Source organism: Dendrobates tinctorius, unplaced genomic scaffold, assembly GCF_039654945.1.
Source record: "Dendrobates tinctorius isolate UK_male_01 unplaced genomic scaffold, ASM3965494v1 ptg000054l, whole genome shotgun sequence".
In the NCBI taxonomy this organism is placed as follows: domain Eukaryota; kingdom Metazoa; phylum Chordata; class Amphibia; order Anura; family Dendrobatidae; genus Dendrobates; species Dendrobates tinctorius.
Window position 1 is genome coordinate 2,215,973 of NW_027361722.1, and position 21,689 is coordinate 2,237,661.

Below are 21,689 nucleotides of genomic sequence, written 5' to 3' on the forward strand. Positions count from 1 at the left end.
CTGAGCCCGGGGTGTAAATTTCCTAAGGGTCGGCTCTTCAATTTATCTGTACCCGAGCACGAGGCTATGCGATCCTATATTAAGGAGGCGTTGGAGAAGGGTCACATTAGACCATCCTCGTCACCCTTAGGTGCCGGTTTTTTTTTTTGTAGCCAAAAAGGATGGATCATTAACACCTTGTATTGATTATCGTGCCCTCAACAAAATTACTGTTAAATATCAGTATCCGTTACCCCTGATTTCGGATCTATTTTCTAGAGTTAAAGGTGCTTGCTGGTTTACCAAGCTTGACCTCAGGGGGGCGTATAATCTTATTCGCATTAAGCATGGGGATGAATGGAAGACGGCGTTTAATACTCCGGAGGGACATTTTGAGTACCTGGTGATGCCTTTTGGGCTCACTAATGCCCCTTCTGTCTTCCAGTGCTTCATGAACGATATTTTCCGAGATTTTGTCGATAAATTTTTGATTTTCTATCTGGATGATATTTTGATCTTCTCCAAGGATTGGGATTCTCATGTGGAACATATTCGGACTGTGTTCCGGATCTTGAGGGAGAATTCCCTGTATGTCAAAGGATCTAAATGCCTTTTTGGAGTACAGAGGATTTCTTTTTTGGGATTTATTTTGTCTCCGTCAACTATTGAAATGGACCCGGCCAAGGTACAGGCCATTTACAATTGGGTTCAGCCCACTTCTTTGAAGGCCCTCCAGAAGTTTTTGGGTTTTGCTAATTTTTATCTGAAATTTATAGCAAAATTTTCTAGTATTGCCAAGCCATTGACTGATTTGACTAAGAAGGGTGCTGATGTGTTAAATTGGTCTCCAGAGGCTGTTTCTTCCTTTCAGGAGCTGAAGCGAAGATTCACCTCCGCCCCGGTTTTGCGGCAACCTGATGTCTCACTTCCGTTCCAGGTAGAGGTGGATGCTTCTGAGATTGGTGCAGGAGCTGTTTTGTCCCAAAAGGATCCTGTAACATCTAAAATGAATCCCTGTGCCTTCTTTTCCCGAAAGTTCTCTCCATCTGAACGTAACTATGATGTGGGGAATCGGGAACTGTTGGCCATGAAATGGGCATTTGAGGAGTGGAGACATTGGTTGGAGAGAGCTAAACATCAAGTCGTGGTCCTCACTGACCACAAGAATTTGATTTACCTAGAGTCGGCTAAGCGCTTGAACCCTAGACAGGCTAGGTGTGCCTTGTTTTTTTACACGTTTTGATTTTGTGGTCTCTTTTCTTCCTGGAACTAAGAACGTCAAGGCAGACGCCCTCTCTAGGAGCTTCTTTGCTGATTCTCCTGTGGTGACCAAGCCTGCTACCATATTAGGCGAAGGGGTAGTTCTTTCTGCCATCTCGCCCGATTTGAGACGTGCTCTGGAGGAGTTCCAGGAGGACAAACTTGAGCGTTGTCCCAGTGGAAAGTTGTATGTTCCTGACCAGTGGAAGAAGAGGGTGATGTCTGAAGTTCATTGCTCTGCTTTGGCTGGTCATCCAGGTATTTTTGGTACTAGAGATCTGGTGAGTCGGTCTTTTTGGTGGCCCTCCTTGTCTCGTGATGTCAGGAATTTTGTGCAGTCCTGTGGGACTTGCCCCCAGTCTAAATCGTGTTCTCGCTCTAGTGGGTTGTTGATGCCTTTGCCTGTCCCCAGGAGGCCATGGACCCATATTTCAATGGATTTCATCTCTGATATGCCTGTCTCTCAAAGGATGACTGTTATTTGGGTGATTTGTGATAGGTTCTCTAAGATGGTTCATCTTGTACCACTCCCTAAGTTGCCGTCTTCCTCTGAGTTGGTGCCCCTGTTTTTGCAACCGGTGGTTCGCTTGCATGGGACTCCTGAGAACAATGTATCTGACAGAGGAGTTCAGTTTGTGTCAAGATTTTGGAGAACTTCCTGTTCCAAGCTGGGAATTCAGTTGTCCTTCTCCTCTGCTTTTCACCCTCAGACCAATGGGCAGACAGAGAGAACAAACCAGACCTTGGAGTCATATTTGAGATGTTTTATTTCTGCTGATCAGGATGATTGGGTTTCATTTTTGCCCTTGGCCGAATTTGCTTCAAATAATAGAGCTAGTTCTGCCACTTTGATGTCACCTTTTTTTTGTAACTTTGGGTTTCATTCTCGATTTTCTTCAGGGCAGGTGGAGCCGTCTGCCTGCCCAGGGGTTGACACTGTGGTGGAGAGAATGCACCAGATCTGGGACCAAGTGGTGGATAAGTTATCTCTCTCCCAGGAAAAGGCCCAGCGGTTTTCCAACCGACATAGGACCATCGGTCCCCAGTTTAAGGTTGGTGATATGGTGTGGTTATCATCAAAAAATATTGCTATGAAGGTGGCTTCTCCTAAGTTTAAGCCTAGATTTATTGGACCTTACAAGATTTTGGAGATTATTAATCCGGTCTCTTTTCGTTTGGCTCTTCCTGTCACTTTTAAAATCCATAATGTGTTCCATAAATCTTTGTTGAAGAGGTTTGTTGAACCTGTTGTTCCGGGGGTGGCACCTCCAGACCCTGTATTGGTTGAAGGTAGCATGGAATATGAGGTAGAGAAGGTACTGGATTCCCATCTGGCTAGACGGAGACTCCAGTATTTGGTTAAGTGGAAGGGTTATGGTCAGGAGGATAATTCCTGGGTCTCTGCCTCTGATATTCATGCCAAAAGATTGGTGCGTGCCTTTCATTGGGCTCACCCTGATCGCCCTGGTGGCGTGTTTGAGGGTTCGGTGACCCCGCCTCAAGGGGGAGGTACTGTTGTGAGTTCATTTTCCCCTTCACTACTGAGGCCCGATGAACTCCCTCTTCTGGTAAAGAAAGGTAGTGAGCCTGATTATCAAGCACCCGAGCCTAATGATGATGACTGGCTGAGTGGAGTTACTGACTGGATATAAGGCCGCCGACGCCCTTCTGCCCTGCGGGTGATTTCTCTGTGGGATCCTTGGAGACCAGTCTGAATTCCTGCTCTTCTAAAGCTAAGTTTTCTGCTCTGCCTTTTGCATTTGTGCTTTGACTTTGTTTTTCTGGATTTCTGCCATTCCCTGCTGGGGTGAGCTGAATTTCCTTTAGCTCTGTCTTCAGAAAGTACCTGAGTGCTGATATAGCTTTTGAAGCCTAGCTGCTTCAGGGTCTTTTTCCATATCAGCCTGTTGGCTTATGTCTTTGATAGGGTTTTGGCAGATTGCAGACAGCAACCTTCCTTTCCTGTCCTGCTAGCTTGGGCCCCATCGTTTGCTCAGCCTATCTTTCTGTCTGTGTGAGTGTTTTTTCATCTTGCTTCACCGTCATTATATGTTGGGGGCTGCCTATTGCTTTGGGGTCTGCTCTGGGGCAGTTTAGATTTCCTTTTGTGTCTTTAGGCTATTTAGCTCTCTGGCTGTGATCGAGGGGTCTAGGTCATCGTAGGAACCCCCCACGGCTACTGCTAGTTGTGTTGATAGGTTCAGGGGTCTGCAATCTGATAGTTGCAAACTTCTCTGGTTTTCTGGACGTAGCTTCTATTTTTGTGTCTGCCTCCTACGGTGACTTTCATAACAGGTCTCTCTGACTATATATCTCACATCCTCCCTGGATAGCGCCACCCCCTGACAAAGGCAGAAGCCGAAACGCGAGTCAGGGTGGACGCATCCCTGGGACTACATCTGACCCCCATCCTCTACTCTCCACAAGGTAATTATTAAATGATGGCTTCAATATATTTGGTATTACTCGTATGATCACTCTGTTGAGTGATAGCACTTGCACCTTACTTTACCTTTGGGCCACATTATACAACCATTCATGTGGGTCTATTTAGTGCACATTGTTTACATTATCTATATTGCGTTATACTAGCAGCATTTTATTGAGGCTATTGCGAATTTGCACTTTTTTATATTTATCATATTTGTGCTGCTATTATCATCATCATTGTCCCTAGGGTTGTGCATCCTCTGCTGTGCCCCCTGTATTTTTGTCTCCACTTCTACCATTCTCTCAGGTTCCAAATTCGTTTTTTTCAGGTTTCTATGTATTTTCCCGATATGCCCTTCTTTACACCCATGTTATACATGTTTACCCTGGGAAACTATTTCCACATTATTATCATTACTTTGATTGTTTTTTCACTTTACATATATATTTTGATTTTTTGAGTTGTGTAAACAATCTCTTCATTATAGTATGTGAGGGCAGGGACAGAACAATTTTTTTTTTTATCCCCCGTAGTACCTCTTTAAGGTTGAAGGTAGACATCAGTCCATTGAGATCAACATATAACATGATCCAGAGGGAGGAAAACCCCCAGGGGGCAGAGGCTAATGGCTCCATATTAGGGGACAATTTCTTTCCAGACTCCACACACAGCAATTAGACAAGTTCCCTGTAGAGCGCGAGCTCTGCGGCCATCAGCGGCTCTTACCTAGTACAGTGACGACTAACGTTTCCACAAGTTTCGCCATGATGCCATACGCCGCATTGTCATACACCACTCTGTACACACCGGAGTCGTTCTTCTCGGCGTCGCTCAGGCTCCAGCACCCGGTGCTCGTGTTATAGAGGAGTCTGGGTTGGGTACGATTATAGGGCGGCATAGTATCACACCACACAACCAGTAGTCGCGTCTCGTCTCCTCCTCCACATTCTCTGTACAGCTGCAGGACATCGTTTTCATGAGAACATTTCATGCTGCAGTCGGTGATGTCTGATCCTCTCGGCACATAGACTCCTCCTGATGAGAGCTGTAGTGCGGTCAGGATAACGAGACCTGTGTAGACACAAGAGGATGATCGGTTTGTGGGAATCATCTGTAGAGACGCCGGTAGCAGATTTCCCTCCATCTACCACAGACCAGCGATCTGACGCCACGTTCTCCCAATTATTTCACCAATATACAGGAGATTTGTGAGGCCGATCAGAAGATCAGCGTCGCCCCCTCTCTCTCTCTCTCTCTCCTCCGCACTCAGCGTCGCCCCCCCTCTCTCTCCCCTCCGCACTCAGCGTCGCCCCCCCTCTCTCTCTCTCCTCCGCACTCAGCGTCGCCCCCTCTCTCTCTCTCCTCCGCACTCAGCGTCGCCCCCCTCTCTCTCCCCTCCGCACTCAGCGTCGCCCCCCCTCTCTCTCTCTCTCTCCCCTCCGCACTCAGCGTCGCCCCCTCTCTCTCTCTCTCTCCCCTCCGCACTCAGCGTCGCCCCCCCTCTCTCTCTCCCCTCCGCACTCAGCGTCGCCCCCCCTCTCTCTCTCTCCTCCGCACTCAGCGTCGCCCCCCCTCTCTCTCTCTCTCTCCCCTCCGCACTCAGCGTCGCCCCCCCTCTCTCTCTCTCTCTCTCTCCCATCCGCACTCAGCGTCGCCCCCCCTCTCTCTCTCTCTCTCTCTCTCTCCTCCGCACTCAGCATCGCCCCCCCTCTCTCTCTCTCTCTCTCTCTCTCCCCTCCGCACTCAGCGTCGCCCCCCCTCTCTCTCTCTCTCCCCTCCGCACTCAGCGTCGCCCCCTCTCTCTCTCTCTCTCTCCTCCGCACTCAGCGTCGCCCCCCCTCTCTCTCTCTCTCCCCTCCGCACTCAGCGTCGCCCCCCCTCTCTCTCTCTCCTCCGCACTCAGCGTCGCCCCCTCTCTCTCTCTCCCCTCCGCACTCAGCGTCGCCCCCTCTCTCTCTCTCCCCTCCGCACTCAGCGTCGCCCCCCCTCTCTCTCCCTCCTCCGCACTCAGCGTCGCCCCCTCTCTCTCTCTCCCCTCCGCACTCAGCGTCGCCCCCCCTCTCTCTCTCTCTCTCTCCCCTCCGCACTCAGCGTCGCCCCCCCTCTCTCTCTCTCTCTCCCCTCCGCACTCAGCGTCGCCCCCTCTCTCTCTCTCTCCTCCGCACTCAGCGTCACCCCCCCTCTCTCTCTCTCTCTCTCCCCTCCGCACTCAGCGTCGCCCCCCCTCTCTCTCTCTCTCCCCTCCGCACTCAGCGTCGCCCCCTCTCTCTCTCTCTCTCCTCCGCACTCAGCGTCGCCCCCCCCTCTCTCTCTCTCTCCTCCGCACTCAGCGTCGCCCCCTCTCTCTCTCTCCCCTCCGCACTCAGCATCGCCCCCTCTCTCTCTCTCCTCCGCACTCAGCGTCACCCCCTCTCTCTCTCTCTCTCCTCCGCACTCAGCGTCGCCCCCCCTCTCTTTCTCTCTCTCTCTCCTCCGCACTCAGCGTCGCCCCCTCTCTCTCTCCCCTCCGCACTCAGCGTCGCCCCCCCTCTCTCTCTCTCTCTCCTCCGCACTCAGCGTCGCCCCCCCTCTCTCTCTCTCCCCTCCGCACTCAGCGTCGCCCCCCCTCTCTCTCTCTCTCTCCCATCCGCACTCAGCGTCGCCCCCCCTCTCTCTCTCTCTCTCTCTCCTCCGCACTCAGCATCTCCCCCCCTCTCTCTCTCTCTCTCTCTCCCCTCCGCACTCAGCGTCGCCCCCCCTCTCTCTCTCTCTCTCTCTCCCCTCCGCACTCAGCGTCGCCCCCTCTCTCTCTCTCTCTCTCCTCCGCACTCAGCGTCGCCCCCCCTCTCTCTCTCTCCCCTCCGCACTCAGCGTCGCCCCCCCTCTCTCTCTCTCCTCCGCACTCAGCGTCGCCCCCTCTCTCTCTCTCTCTCTCCCCTCCGCACTCAGCGTCGCCCCCCCTCTCTCTCCCTCCTCCGCACTCAGCGTCGCCCCCTCTCTCTCTCTCCCCTCCGCACTCAGCGTCACCCCCCCTCTCTCTCTCTCCCCTCCGCACTCAGCGTCGCCCCCCCTCTCTCTCTCTCTCTCCCCTCCGCACTCAGCGTCGCCCCCTCTCTCTCTCTCTCCTCCGCACTCAGCGTCACCCCCCCTCTCTCTCTCTCTCCCCTCCGCACTCAGCGTCGCCCCCCCTCTCTCTCTCTCTCTCCCCTCCGCACTCAGCGTCGCCCCCTCTCTCTCTCTCTCTCCTCCGCACTCAGCGTCGCCCCCCCCCTCTCTCTCTCTCTCCTCCGCACTCAGCGTCGCCCCCTCTCTCTCTCTCTCCCCTCCGCACTCAGCATCGCCCCCTCTCTCTCTCTCCTCCGCACTCAGCGTCACCCCCTCTCTCTCTCTCTCTCCTCCGCACTCAGCGTCGCCCCCCCTCTCTTTCTCTCTCTCTCTCCTCCGCACTCAGCGTCGCCCCCTCTCTCTCTCTCTCCTCCGCACTCAGCGTCGCCCCCTCTCTCTCTCTCCTCCGCACTCAGCGTCGCCCCCTCTCTCTCCCCTCCGCACTCAGCGTCGCCCCCCCTCTCTCTCTCTCTCTCTCTCCCCTCCGCACTCAGCGTCGCCCCCCCTCTCTCTCTCTCTCTCTCCTCCGCACTCAGCGTCGCCCCCCCTCTCTCTCTCTCTCTCCTCCGCACTCAGCGTCGCCCCCCCTCTCTCTCTCTCTCTCCTCCGCACTCAGCGTCGCCCCCTCTCTCTCTCTCTCTCCCCTCCGCACTCAGCGTCGCCCCCTCTCTCTCCTCCGCACTCAGCGTCGCCCCCTCTCTCTCTCTCTCCTCCGCACTCAGCGTCGCCCCCCCCTCTCTCTCTCTCTCTCCTCCGCACTCAGCGTCGCCCTCTCTCTCTCCTCCGCACTCAGCGTCGCCCCCTCTCTCTCTCTCCTCCGCACTCAGCGTCGCCCCCCCTCTCTCTCTCTCTCCTCCGCACTCAGCGTCGCCCCCCCTCTCTCTCTCTCTCCTCCGCACTCAGCGTCGCCCCCCCTCTCTCTCTCTCTCCTCCGCACTCAGCGTCGCCCCCCCTCTCTCTCTCTCTCCCCTCCGCACTCAGCATCGCCCCCTCTCTCTCTCTCTCTCTCCCCTCCGCACTCAGCGTCGCCCCCTCTCTCTCCTCCGCACTCAGCGTCGCCCCCTCTCTCTCTCTCTCTCCTCCGCACTCAGCGTCGCCCCCCCCCTCTCTCTCTCTCCCCTCCGCACTCAGCATCGCCCCCTCTCTCTCTCTCCTCCGCACTCAGCGTCACCCCCTCTCTCTCTCTCCTCCGCACTCAGCGTCGCCCCCCCTCTCTCTCTCTCTCTCTCCTCCGCACTCAGCGTCGCCCCCTCTCTCTCTCTCTCTCTCTCCTCCGCACTCAGCATCGCCCCCTCTCTCTCTCCTCCGCACTCAGCGTCGCCCCCCCTCTCTCTCTCTCTCTCTCTCTCCCCTCCGCACTCAGCGTCGCCCCCCCTCTCTCTCTCTCTCTCTCTCTCTCCTCCGCACTCAGCGTCGCCCCCTCTCTCTCTCTCTCTCCTCCGCACTCAGCATCGCCCCCTCTCTCTCTCTCCTCCGCACTCAGCGTCGCCCCCCCTCTCTCTCTCTCCACTCAGCGTCGCCCCCCCCCTCTCTCTCTCTCCCCTCCGCACTCAGCGTCGCCCCCCCCTCTCTCTCTCTCTCTCCTCCGCACTCAGCGTCGCCCTCTCTCTCTCTCCCCTCCGCACTCAGCGTCGCCCCCTCTCTCTCTCTCCCCTCCGCACTCAGCGTCGCCCCCCCTCTCTCTCTCTCTCCTCCGCACTCAGCGTCGCCCCCTCTCTCTCTCTCTCTCCTCCGCACTCAGCGTCGCCCCCCCTCTCTCTCTCTCTCTCTCCCCTCCGCACTCAGCGTCTCCCCCTCTCTCTCTCTCCCCTCCGCACTCAGCGTCGCCCCCCCTCTCTCTCTCTCTCTCTCCTCCGCACTCAGCGTCGCCCCCTCTCTCTCTCCTCCGCACTCAGCGTCGCCCCCCCTCTCTCTCTCTCTCCCCTCCGCGTCGCCCCCTCTCTCTCTCCCTCCTCCGCACTCAGCATCGCCCCCTCTCTCTCTCTCTCCTCCGCACTCAGCGTCGCCCCCTCTCTCTCTCTCTCTCTCTCCTCCGCACTCAGCGTCGCCCCCTCTCTCTCTCTCTCCTCCGCACTCAGCGTCGCCCCCTCTCTCTCTCTCCCCTCCGCACTCAGCGTCGCCCCCTCTCTCTCTCTCCCCTCCGCACTCAGCGTCGCCCCCTCTCTCTCTCTCCCCTCCGCACTCAGCGTCGCCCCCTCTCTCTCTCTCTCTCTCTCCTCCGCACTCAGCGTCGCCCCCTCTCTCTCTCTCCCCTCCGCACTCAGCGTCGCCCCCTCTCTCTCTCTCTCCTCCGCACTCAGCGTCGCCCCCTCTCTCTCTCTCCCCTCCGCACTCAGCGTCGCCCCCTCTCTCTCTCTCCCCTCCGCACTCAGCGTCGCCCCCCCTCTCTCTCTCTCTCTCTCTCCCCTCCGCACTCAGCGTCGCCCCCTCTCTCTCTCCCTCCTCCGCACTCAGCATCGCCCCCTCTCTCTCTCTCTCTCTCCCCTCCGCACTCAGCGTCGCCCCCCTCTCTCTCTCTCTCTCCCCTCCGCACTCAGCGTCGCCCCCTCTCTCTCTCCCTCCTCCGCACTCAGCGTCGCCCCCTCTCTCTCTCCCCTCCGCACTCAGCGTCACCCCCTCTCTCTCTCTCCTCCGCACTCAGCGTCGCCCCCTCTCTCTCTCTCCCCTCCGCACTCAGCGTCGCCCCCTCTCTCTCTCTCTCTCTCCTCCGCACTCAGCGTCGCCCCCTCTCTCTCTCTCTCTCCTCCGCACTCAGCGTCGCCCCCTCTCTCTCTCTCTCCTCCGCACTCAGCGTCACCCCCTCTCTCTCTCCTCCGCACTCAGCGTCGCCCCCCCTCTCTCTCTCTCTCTCCCCTCCGCACTCAGCGTCGCCCCCTCTCTCCCTCCTCCGCACTCAGCATCGCCCCCTCTCTCTCTCCCCTCCGCACTCAGCGTCGCCCCCTCTCTCTCTCCTCCGCACTCAGCGTCGCCCCCTCTCTCTCTCTCCCCTCCGCACTCAGCGTCGCCCCCTCTCTCTCTCTCCCCTCCGCACTCAGCGTCGCCCCCTCTCTCTCTCTCTCTCCTCCGCACTCAGCGTCGCCCCCTCTCTCTCTCTCCCCTCCGCACTCAGCGTCGCCCCCTCTCTCTCTCTCCCCTCCGCACTCAGCGTCGCCCCCTCTCTCTCTCTCCCCTCCGCACTCAGCGTCGCCCCCTCTCTCTCTCTCCCCTCCGCACTCAGCGTCGCCCCCTCTCTCTCTCTCTTTCTCCTCCGCACTCAGCGTCGCCCCCTCTCTCTCTCTCTCTCTCTCTTTCTCCTCCGCACTCAGCGTCGCCCCTCTCTCTCTTTCTCCTCCGCACTCAGCGTCGCCCCCTCTCTCTCTCTCTCTTTCTCCTCCGCACTCAGCGTCGCCCCCTCTCTCTCTCTCTTTCTCCTCCGCACTCAGCGTCGCCCCCTCTCTCTCTCTCTCTTTCTCCTCCGCACTCAGCGTCGCCCCCTCTCTCTCTCTCTCTTTCTCCTCCGCACTCAGCGTCGCCCCCTCTCTCTCTCTCTCTCTCTCTTTCTCCTCCGCACTCAGCGTCGCCCCCCCTCTCTCTCTCTTTCTCCTCCGCACTCAGCGTCGCCCCCCCTCTCTCTCTCTCTTTCTCCTCCGCACTCAGCGTCGCCCCCCCTCTCTCTCTCTCTCTCTTTCTCCTCCGCACTCAGCGTCGCCCCCCCTCTCTCTCTCTCTTTCTCCTCCGCACTCAGCGTCGCCCCCCCTCTCTCTCTCTCTCTCTCTTTCTCCTCCGCACTCAGCGTCGCCCCCCCTCTCTCTCTCTCTTTCTCCTCCGCACTCAGCGTCGCCCCCCCTCTCTCTCTCTCTCTTTCTCCTCCGCACTCAGCGTCGCCCCCTCTCTCTCTCTCTCTCTCCTCCGCACTCAGCGTCGCCCCCCCCTCTCTCTCTCTCTCCCCTCCGCACTCAGCGTCGCCCCCTCTCTCCCTCCTCCGCACTCAGCATCGCCCCCTCTCTCTCTCTCCCCTCCGCACTCAGCGTCGCCCCCTCTCTCTCTCTCCTCCGCACTCAGCGTCGCCCCCTCTCTCTCTCTCCCCTCCGCACTCAGCGTCGCCCCCTCTCTCTCTCTCTCCTCCGCACTCAGCGTCGCCCCCTCTCTCTCTCTCCCCTCCGCACTCAGCGTCGCCCCCTCTCTCTCTCTCCCCACTCAGCGTCGCCCCCTCTCTCTCTCTCCCCTCCGCACTCAGCGTCGCCCCCTCTCTCTCTCTCTCCTCCGCACTCAGCGTCGCCCCCTCTCTCTCTCTCCCCTCCGCACTCAGCGTCGCCCCCCCTCTCTCTCTCCCCTCCGCACTCAGCGTCGCCCCCTCTCTCTCTCTCTCTCTCCCCTCCGCACTCAGCGTCGCCCCCTCTCTCTCCCTCCTCCGCACTCAGCGTCGCCCCCTCTCTCTCTCCCTCCTCCGCACTCAGCGTCGCCCCCTCTCTCTCTCTCTCCCCTCCGCACTCAGCGTCGCCCCCTCTCTCTCTCCCTCCTCACTCAGCGTCGCCCCCTCTCTCTCTCCCTCCTCCGCACTCAGCATCGCCCCCCCTCTCTCTCTCTCTCTCCTCCGCACTCAGCGTCGCCCCCTCTCTCTCTCTCCCTCCTCCGCACTCAGCGTCGCCCCCTCTCTCTCTCTCTCCCCTCCGCACTCAGCGTCGCCCCCTCTCTCTCTCTCCCTCCTCCGCACTCAGCGTCGCCCCCTCTCTCTCTCTCTCCCCTCCGCACTCAGCGTCGCCCCCTCTCTCTCTCCCTCCTCCGCACTCAGCGTCGCCCCCCCTCTCTCTCTCTCTTTCTCCTCCGCACTCAGCGTCGCCCCCTCTCTCTCTTTCTCCTCCGCACTCAGCGTCGCCCCCTCTCTCTCTCTCTTTCTCCTCCGCACTCAGCGTCGCCCCCCCTCTCTCTCTCTCTCTCCTCCGCACTCAGCGTCGCCCCCCCTCTCTCTCTCTCTCTCTTTCTCCTCCGCACTCAACGTCGCCCCCCCTCTCTCTCTCTCTTTCTCCTCCGCACTCAGCGTCGCCCCCCCTCTCTCTCTCTCCTCCGCACTCAGCGTCGCCCCCCCTCTCTCTCTCTCCTCCGCACTCAGCGTCGCCCCCCCTCTCTCTCTCTCTCTCTCTTTCTCCTCCGCACTCAGCGTCGCCCCCCCTCTCTCTCTCTCTCCTCCGCACTCAGCGTCGCCCCCCCTCTCTCTCTCTCTCTCTTTCTCCTCCGCACTCAGCGTCGCCCCCCCTCTCTCTCTCTCCTCCGCACTCAGCGTCGCCCCCCCTCTCTCTCTCTCTCTCCTCCGCACTCAACGTCGCCCCCCCTCTCTCTCTCTCTTTCTCCTCCGCACTCAGCGTCGCCCCCCCTCTCTCTCTCTCCTCCGCACTCAGCGTCGCCCCCCCTCTCTCTCTCTCCTCCGCACTCAGCGTCGCCCCCCCTCTCTCTCTCTCTCCTCCGCACTCAGCGTCGCCCCCCCTCTCTCTCTCTCTCCTCCGCACTCAGCGTCGCCCCCCCTCTCTCTCTCTCTCCTCCGCACTCAGCGTCGCCCCCCCTCTCTCTCTCTCTCCTCCGCACTCAGCGTCGCCCCCCCTCTCTCTCTCTCTTTCTCCTCCGCACTCAGCGTCGCCCCCCCTCTCTCTCTCTCTTTCTCCTCCGCACTCAGCGTCGCCCCCCCTCTCTCTCTCTCTTTCTCCTCCGCACTCAGCGTCGCCCCCCCTCTCTCTCTCTCTTTCTCCTCCGCACTCAGCGTCGCCCCCCCTCTCTCTCTCTCTTTCTCCTCCGCACTCAGCGTCGCCCCCCCTCTCTCTCTCTCTTTCTCCTCCGCACTCAGCGTCGCCCCCCCTCTCTCTCTCTCTTTCTCCTCCGCACTCAGCGTCGCCCCCCCTCTCTCTCTCTCTTTCTCCTCCGCACTCAGCGTCGCCCCCCCTCTCTCTCTCTCTTTCTCCTCCGCACTCAGCGTCGCCCCCCCTCTCTCTCTCTCTTTCTCCTCCGCACTCAGCGTCGCCCCCCCTCTCTCTCTCTCTTTCTCCTCCGCACTCAGCGTCGCCCCCTCTCTCTCTCTCTTTCTCCTCCGCACTCAGCGTCGCCCCCTCTCTCTCTCTCTTTCTCCTCCGCACTCAGCGTCGCCCCCTCTCTCTCTCTCTTTCTCCTCCGCACTCAGCGTCGCCCCCTCTCTCTCTCTCTTTCTCCTCCGCACTCAGCGTCGCCCCCTCTCTCTCTCTCTTTCTCCTCCGCACTCAGCGTCGCCCCCTCTCTCTCTCTCTTTCTCCTCCGCACTCAGCGTCGCCCCCTCTCTCTCTCTCTTTCTCCTCCGCACTCAGCGTCGCCCCCTCTCTCTCTCTCTCTTTCTCCTCCGCACTCAGCGTCGCCCCCTCTCTCTCTCTCTCTTTCTCCTCCGCACTCAGCGTCGCCCCCTCTCTCTCTCTCTCTTTCTCCTCCGCACTCAGCGTCGCCCCCTCTCTCTCTCTCTCTTTCTCCTCCGCACTCAGCGTCGCCCCCTCTCTCTCTCTCTCTTTCTCCTCCGCACTCAGCGTCGCCCCCTCTCTCTCTCTCTCTTTCTCCTCCGCACTCAGCGTCGCCCCCTCTCTCTCTCTCTCTTTCTCCTCCGCACTCAGCGTCGCCCCCTCTCTCTCTCTCTCTTTCTCCTCCGCACTCAGCGTCGCCCCCTCTCTCTCTCTCTCTTTCTCCTCCGCACTCAGCGTCGCCCCCTCTCTCTCTCTCTCTTTCTCCTCCGCACTCAGCGTCGCCCCCTCTCTCTCTCTCTCTTTCTCCTCCGCACTCAGCGTCGCCCCCTCCCTCTCTCTCTCTTTCTCCTCCGCACTCAGCGTCGCCCCCTCTCTCTCTCTCTCTTTCTCCTCCGCACTCAGCGTCGCCCCCTCTCTCTCTCTTTCTCCTCCGCACTCAGCGTCGCCCCCTCTCTCTCTCTTTCTCCTCCGCACTCAGCGTCGCCCCCTCTCTCTCTCTTTCTCCTCCGCACTCAGCGTCGCCCCCTCTCTCTCTCTTTCTCCTCCGCACTCAGCGTCGCCCCCTCTCTCTCTCTTTCTCCTCCGCACTCAGCGTCGCCCCCTCTCTCTCTCTCTCTTTCTCCTCCGCACTCAGCGTCGCCCCCTCTCTCTCTCTCTCTTTCTCCTCCGCACTCAGCGTCGCCCCCTCTCTCTCTCTTTCTCCTCCGCACTCAGCGTCGCCCCCTCTCTCTCTCTCTCTTTCTCCTCCGCACTCAGCGTCGCCCCCTCTCTCTCTCTCTCTTTCTCCTCCGCACTCAGCGTCGCCCCCTCTCTCTCTCTCTCTTTCTCCTCCGCACTCAGCGTCGCCCCCTCTCTCTCTCTCTCTTTCTCCTCCGCACTCAGCGTCGCCCCCTCTCTCTCTCTCTCTTTCTCCTCCGCACTCAGCGTCGCCCCCTCTCTCTCTCTCTCTTTCTCCTCCGCACTCAGCGTCGCCCCCTCTCTCTCTCTCTCTTTCTCCTCCGCACTCAGCGTCGCCCCCTCTCTCTCTCTCTCTCTCTCCGCACTCAGCGTCGCCCCCTCTCTCTCTCTCTCTTTCTCCTCCGCACTCAGCGTCGCCCCCTCTCTCTCTCTCTCTTTCTCCTCCGCACTCAGCGTCGCCCCCTCTCTCTCTCTCTCTTTCTCCTCCGCACTCAGCGTCGCCCCCTCTCTCTCTCTCTCTTTCTCCTCCGCACTCAGCGTCGCCCCCTCTCTCTCTCTCTCTTTCTCCTCCGCACTCAGCGTCGCCCCCTCTCTCTCTCTCTCTTTCTCCTCCGCACTCAGCGTCGCCCCCTCTCTCTCTCTCTCTTTCTCCTCCGCACTCAGCGTCGCCCCCTCTCTCTCTCTCTTTCTCCTCCGCACTCAGCGTCGCCCCCTCTCTCTCTCTCTTTCTCCTCCGCACTCAGCGTCGCCCCCTCTCTCTCTCTCTTTCTCCTCCGCACTCAGCGTCGCCCCCTCTCTCTCTCTCTTTCTCCTCCGCACTCAGCGTCGCCCCCTCTCTCTCTCTCTTTCTCCTCCGCACTCAGCGTCGCCCCCTCTCTCTCTCTCTTTCTCCTCCGCACTCAGCGTCGCCCCCTCTCTCTCTCTCTCTTTCTCCTCCGCACTCAGCGTCGCCCCCTCTCTCTCTCTCTCTTTCTCCTCCGCACTCAGCGTCGCCCCCTCTCTCTCTCTCTCTTTCTCCTCCGCACTCAGCGTCGCCCCCTCTCTCTCTCTCTCTTTCTCCTCCGCACTCAGCGTCGCCCCCTCTCTCTCTCTCTCTCTTTCTCCTCCGCACTCAGCGTCGCCCCCTCTCTCTCTCTTTCTTTCTCCTCCGCACTCAGCGTCGCCCCCTCTCTCTCTCTTTCTTTCTCCTCCGCACTCAGCGTCGCCCCCTCTCTCTCTCTTTCTTTCTCCTCCGCACTCAGCGTCGCCCCCTCTCTCTCTCTCTCTTTCTCCTCCGCACTCAGCGTCGCCCCCTCTCTCTCTCTCTCTTTCTCCTCCGCACTCAGCGTCGCCCCCTCTCTCTCTCTCTCTTTCTCCTCCGCACTCAGCGTCGCCCCCTCTCTCTCTCTCTCTTTCTCCTCCGCACTCAGCGTCGCCCCCTCTCTCTCTCTCTTTCTCCTCCGCACTCAGCGTCGCCCCCTCTCTCTCTCTCTCTTTCTCCTCCGCACTCAGCGTCGCCCCCTCTCTCTCTCTCTCTTTCTCCTCCGCACTCAGCGTCGCCCCCTCTCTCTCTCTCTCTTTCTCCTCCGCACTCAGCGTCGCCCCCTCTCTCTCTCTCTTTCTCCTCCGCACTCAGCGTCGCCCCCTCTCTCTCTCTCTCTTTCTCCTCCGCACTCAGCGTCGCCCCCTCTCTCTCTCTCTTTCTCCTCCGCACTCAGCGTCGCCCCCTCTCTCTCTCTTTCTCCTCCGCACTCAGCGTCGCCCCCTCTCGCTGTGCGGCAGTGTCAGAAGCCGCGGAGACTCCAGAGCAGACAGCCTGCCCAGACACTGAGCGCACATCACACTGGGGAGGGGGTGCCGGTACCTGGGGGCAGCAGGGTCGGGAGTGCAGCCGCCATCATCTCAGGTGAGTGCGGGGAAGAGCAGTGCGCGGCCGGATATATAGGGAGGAGGAGCCTGAGCAGCAGCAGCCCCGCCCTCCTCCATGGTCTCCCTCCACCGCCATGTTCTCCCTCTCCAGCTCGCCTTGGCGCCTTCTCGATTCTTCTCCAGCTATTGGACACCAGTGTCCTCCTTTATCCCCGCCCTGAGGGAGGAGCATGGGGTGCGGCCTCGGGGGGGATGGGAAACGAGCAAACCGGAGCAAAGCGGTTGGCGACATCGTTGTCTCCGAAGAACGCTGCACAGAGGCGGCCGGCCAGCGTCTGGGAAGAAGGCGGAAGTGAAGTCTGGAGACAGGAACTACGTCACGTACTGAGGGCGGAGACTGGTTACCATGGTGACTGTACAGGGAAGATGTATATCTTTGTACCGTGTTAGCCAGTAGATAGAAAAATATTCAGAATTGAGAGTCCTCAGTAGTTGATACCTTTTAATGGCTAACTGAAAAGTTGGTAACACATTGCAAGCTTTCGAGACTACTCAGGTCTCTTCATCAGGCTAGACTAATACAACATCTGAAGAGTCACATATTTATACACAATACAGCCTAGAAAAAATGCAATAGATGAGACAAGTGACGTGAAGCAGAACTATCAATATGGGAGAGGGAGAAACATAAATATAAACATTGGACCAGTTCATAGATAAGGAGTCCGGATGTTTTATGGTCCTCTGATTGGGGTCTCCTAATGTGTTGTGATGCCCCCACACGGTTTTAAAAGGAAATTCCTTAATTGATGTAAAAAGACATAAATCCATGCGACACATTCATTCCAGCACTGAGAGTGTCAAAGGTCGTCATAAATTTGTACTCCCAAACTCGTCTCTCTCTCTGAGATGTGAATTTACCTTTCAATACCAGTAATTTCATATCCACGCTGCTGTGATCCCTCAGAGAGAGAGACGAGTTTGGGAGTACAAATTTATGACGAACTTTGACACTCTCAGTGCTGGAATGAATGTGTCGCATGGATTTATGTCTTTTTACATCAATTAAGGAATTTCCTTTTAAAACCGTGTGGGGGCAACACAGAACTAGACCCCAATCAGAGGACCATAAAACATCCAGACTCCTTATCTATGAACTGGTCCAATGTTTATATTTATGTTTCTCCCTCTCCCATATTGATAGTTCTGCTTCACGTCACTTGTCTTATCTGTTGCATTTTTTCTAGGCTGTATTGTGTATAAATATGTGACTCTTCAGATGTTGTATTAGTCTAGCCTGATGAAGAGACCTGAGGAGTCTCGAAAGCTGCAATGTGTTACCATCTTTTCAGTTAGCCATTAAAAGGTATCAACCACTGAGGACTCTCAATCCTGAATATTTCTCATGGTGACTGTAGGCACTGACTAGAGGAGCTCTGCGCATGTGCGGCTTTTCCCAGCTGCTGCTCTGTATGGAGCCAGTTCGCGAACGATCCGACACAAGGAGCCGGCTCCCCTTTGTGAACGATGAGAGCCCCAGTGAGAGACACTAAAATCCCTGAATGGCTCTCACTGGGTGTAAAATCCCGCTATTCGGCAGACGTAACTCCGCCCACTCAGCAATTTAATTTGCTCCTAGAACGTTGGCGGGGTTTATGCGGTAGGTGGGCGGGGTTTCGGACGCCTGAACACATGCAATAGGATCCATTTGGCTGTGTGCACACGATGCAGATTTGCAGCGTTTCCGCAGCGGATTTTACCGCGCAGAAACGTTGCATATCCGCATTGTGATGTACAGTACCTTTAAAATGAATGGAAAAAAAAAAACGCTGTGCAGACGCTGCGGATTTTTCCGCACAGTTTTCCTGCGGTACAAAATCCGCAGCATGTTACTTCTTTTGTGCGGTTTTCTATCTCCCCTGAAAACCACAATGGAAAACCGCACAAAAACCGCATGAAAAATGGAAGAAATCCGCAGGGCTCAAAACTCCGTCTGCACTCAGCCTTTAAGATCCAAAAAGAGCCGGACTGCCCATCACTATTTTGAAGAAGGGAAAGACAGACAAAGGCTGCAGTTCGCTGTGCCAAATATTAGGCCACGCCCCAACCACACCCGTTTAGCCCTGCTGATCACACTGACTGGTACTGAGGAAAAGAAAAAACAGAGACAGAAAGAACAGAGAAAGAAAACAAAGACTACAGAAGAAAACAAAGAACAGAGAAAGAAAGATGCAGGACATATCATGATCTGCTCACATGGCCGGCATCCCCGATTCCAAGGCGATCCTGCTGTCCGCGCTGTCAGAGGAGGACACGGTGATGGACCTGAAGCATTCCCTGAGGTGCCTCCATGGTTCCGTCACAATCTCCTCCCGAAATTACCTCATTTCCGGTCAGCTTCTAGCACGTCACTTCTGGTGGAACGTCACGTGCGAGTTTTAAAGTGCTAATCAGGGCTCCGCCGTGTACTCCTGTGTCCGCGGTAAAAGTAAGCTCCCGGCTCGGACAGCGGGGCAGACTCAAAATCAGGACTGTCCTGCTGGATCCGGGACAGTTGGGAGGTATGAATGCTCCCCACCATACACCTTGTACACACACAGCTCCGCTCCATACACCTCGTACACACGCGTCTCCGCTCCGTACACCTCGTACACACGCGGCTCCACTCCGTACACCTCGTACACACGGCTCCGCTCCGTACACCTTGTACACACAGCTCCGCTCCGTACACCTCGTACACACACACGGCTTCGCTCCGTACACCTCGTACACACACGGCACCGCTCCGTACACCTCGTACACGCGCGGCTCCGCTCCGTACACCTCGTACACGCGCGGCTCTGCTCCGTACACCTCGTACACACGCGGCTCCGCTCCGTACACCTCGTACACGCGTGGCTCTGCTCCGTACACCTCGTACACGCGCGGCTCCGCTCCGTACACCTCGTACACACGCATCTCCGCTCCGTACACCTCGTACACACGCGTCTCCGCTCCGTACACCTCGTACACACGGCTCTGTTACATCCACCCTGTAAACCCCTCCTGACCTCACACAGAAACTTCTCCTCATCCAGCACCATGACAACCAGCACAGCAGAGTCCTGCACACAGAGAGGCCCCTGATCATGTGACCCCTGACTCCTCCCCTCCTGTGACCTCATCACAGGTCCTGTGCGACGTCATTGCTGGGATTTATCAGTGAGGGGCTGCAGTGGGTCTCTGCGGGAGGGCGAGGAATGGATGAGGTCAGTGCATGGGGGGGCATGGCAGCTCAGTGCAGTGCGAGAAAGTAAGATTCGGCTCAAGACAGCGCGGCAGGCTGTGAAAATCGGGCCTGTCCCGCTTGATCCGGGACGGTTGGGACACTTGCATTTACAATGTTGATTTCATTTAATTTTAATAGAATAAAATAGAAAAACACCTTAATAAATAATTTTAATAAGAATAATGAGAATAAAGAATAAAAATAGCCATCAAAGTCTCCCAGCACAGTTTAAATAATTATTCACAGCACATATAGTAATCCTTTTTCATGGTTGTGTCCCTCACTGAGTTGTTCCGTGTTATGCGCCTGATAGATATATATATATACACACACACATTGTCCAATGTGGTTAGGGTGCAGCATCGCATTTAGCTGATCAGTTGTTGGCACTTTCTTATCTTCTTCCTATCACCAGCACTGAGATCGTATCATCATATCATAGCTGTGCTGCTTGGAGCTGTGGGCACTAGATGGAGCCGTTCTGCTGCGTGCCCAGTCCTGTATCTCATCTAATAATAATAATATTTATTTTTATATAGCGCTAACATATTCCGCAGCACTTTACAGTTTGCACACATTTTCATCACAATCTGAATTCCCCATCAGTATGTCTTTGGAGTGTGGGAGGAAACCGGAGAACCTGGAGGAAACCCACACAAACACGGGGAGAACATACAAACTCCTTGCAGATGTTGTCCTTGGTGGGATTCGAACCCAGGACCCCAGCGCTGCAAAGCTGAGTGCTAACCACTGAGCCACTGTGCTGCCCATCTGTGTACGCAGTCCTGTATCTTATCTGTGTAAGCAGTCCTGTATCTCATCTGTGTGCGCAGTCCTCTATCTCATCTGTGTATGCAGTCCTGTATCTCATCTGTGTATGCAGTCCTATATCTCATCTGTGTATGCAGTCCTCTATCTCATCTGTGTACGCGGTCCTATATCTCATCTGTGTATGCAGTCCTGTATCTCATCTGTGTATGCAGTCCTATATCTCATCTGTGTGCGCAGTCCTCTATCTCATCTGTGTACGCAGTCCTGTATCTCATCTGTGTGCGCAGTCCTCTATCTCATCTGTGTATGCAGTCCTCTATCTCATCTGTGTACGCGGTCCTATATCTCATCTGTGTATGCAGTCCTGTATCTCATCTGTGTATGCGGTCCTTTATCTCATCTGTGTACCCAGTCCTGTATCTCATCTGTGTACGCAGTCCTGTATCTCATCTGTGTGCGCAGTCCTCTATCTCATCTGTGTATGCAGTCCTCTATCTCATCTGTGTGCGCAGTCCTCTATCTCATCTGTGTACGCAGTCCTGTATCTCACCTGTGTACGCGGTCCTATATCTCATCTGTGTGCGCGGTCCTGTATCTCATCTGTGTACACAGTCCTATATCTCATCTGTGTAGGCAGTCCTATATCTCATCTGTGTATGCAGTCCTGTATCTCATCTGTGTGCGCAGTCTTATATCTCATCTGTGTATGCAGTCCTGTATCTCATCTGTGTACACAGTCCTATATCTCATCTGTGTACGCAGTCCTGTATCTCATCTGTGTACGCAGTCCTATATCTCATCTGTGTACGCAGTCCTGTATCTCATCTGTGTACGCAGTCCTGTATCTTATATGTGTGCGCAGTCCTGTATCTCATCTGTGTGCGCAGTCTTATATCTCATCTGTGTATGCAGTCCTGTATCTCATCTGTGTGCGCAGTCTTATATCTCATCTGTGTATGCAGTCCTGTATCTCATCTGTGTGCGCAGTCCTGTATCTCATCTGTGTATGCAGTCCTGTATCTCATCTGTGTACACAGTCCTATATCTCATCTGTGTACGGAGTCCTGTATCTTATCTGTGTACGCAGTCCTCTATCTCATCTGTGTACGCAGTCCTGTATCTCATCTGTATACGCAGTCCTGTATCTCATCTGTGTGCGCAGTCCTGTATCTCATCTGTATACGCAGTCCTGTATCTCATCTGTGTGCGCAGTCCTCTATCTCATCTGTGTACGCAGTCCTGTATCTCATCTGTATACGCAGTCCTGTATCTCATCTGTGTATGCAGTCCTATATCTCATCTGTGTACGCAGTCCTGTATCTTATCTGTGTACGCAGTCCTGTATCTTATCTGTGTAAGCAGTCCTGTATCTCATCTGTGTACGCGGTCCTGTATCTCATCTGTGTACGCGGTCCTGTATGTCACCTGTGTACGCGGTCCTGTATCTCATCTGTGTACGCAGTCCTGTATCTCATCTGTTTACGCAGTACTGTATCTCACCTGTGTACGCAGTCCAGTATCTCATCTGTGTGCGCAGTCCTGTATCTCATTTGTGTATGCGGTACGAGATGTCATCTGTGTACGCAGTCCTGTATCTGATCTGTGTATGCAGTCCTGAATCTCATCTGTGTACGCGGTCCTGTATTTCATCTGTGTACGCGGTCCTGTATCTCACCTGTGTACGCGGTCCTGTATCTCACCTGTGTACGCGGTCCTGTATCTCATCTGTGTACACGGTCCTGTATCTCATCTGTGTACGCGGTCCTGTATTTCATCTGTGTACGCGGTCCTGTATCTCATCTGAGTACGCGGTCCTGTATCTCATCTGAGTACGCGGTCCTGTATCTCATCTGTGTATGCAGTCCTATCTCATCTGTGTACACAGTCCTGTATCTCATCTGTGTATGCAGTCCTGTATCTC

At 56.5% G+C, this 21,689-nt stretch overlaps 1 protein-coding gene across 1 annotated transcript in view; it reads right to left on the reverse strand.

The window, feature by feature from the left end:
* The window catches only part of LOC141091441 (uncharacterized), a 46,796-nt gene extending 30,742 nt beyond the window's left edge, over positions 1–16,054 (reverse strand). Inside the window, exons 1-2 of the mRNA XM_073577006.1 lie at positions 15,725–16,054; positions 4,397–4,741 (exon numbers count right to left, since the gene is read on the reverse strand). Of these exons, the coding sequence (XP_073433107.1) occupies positions 4,397–4,741; positions 15,725–15,761 (382 nt within the window). The 5' untranslated portion in view covers positions 15,762–16,054. The remainder of the gene's footprint in view (positions 1–4,396; positions 4,742–15,724) is intronic.
* Between the last annotated feature and the right edge of the window lie 5,635 nt (positions 16,055–21,689).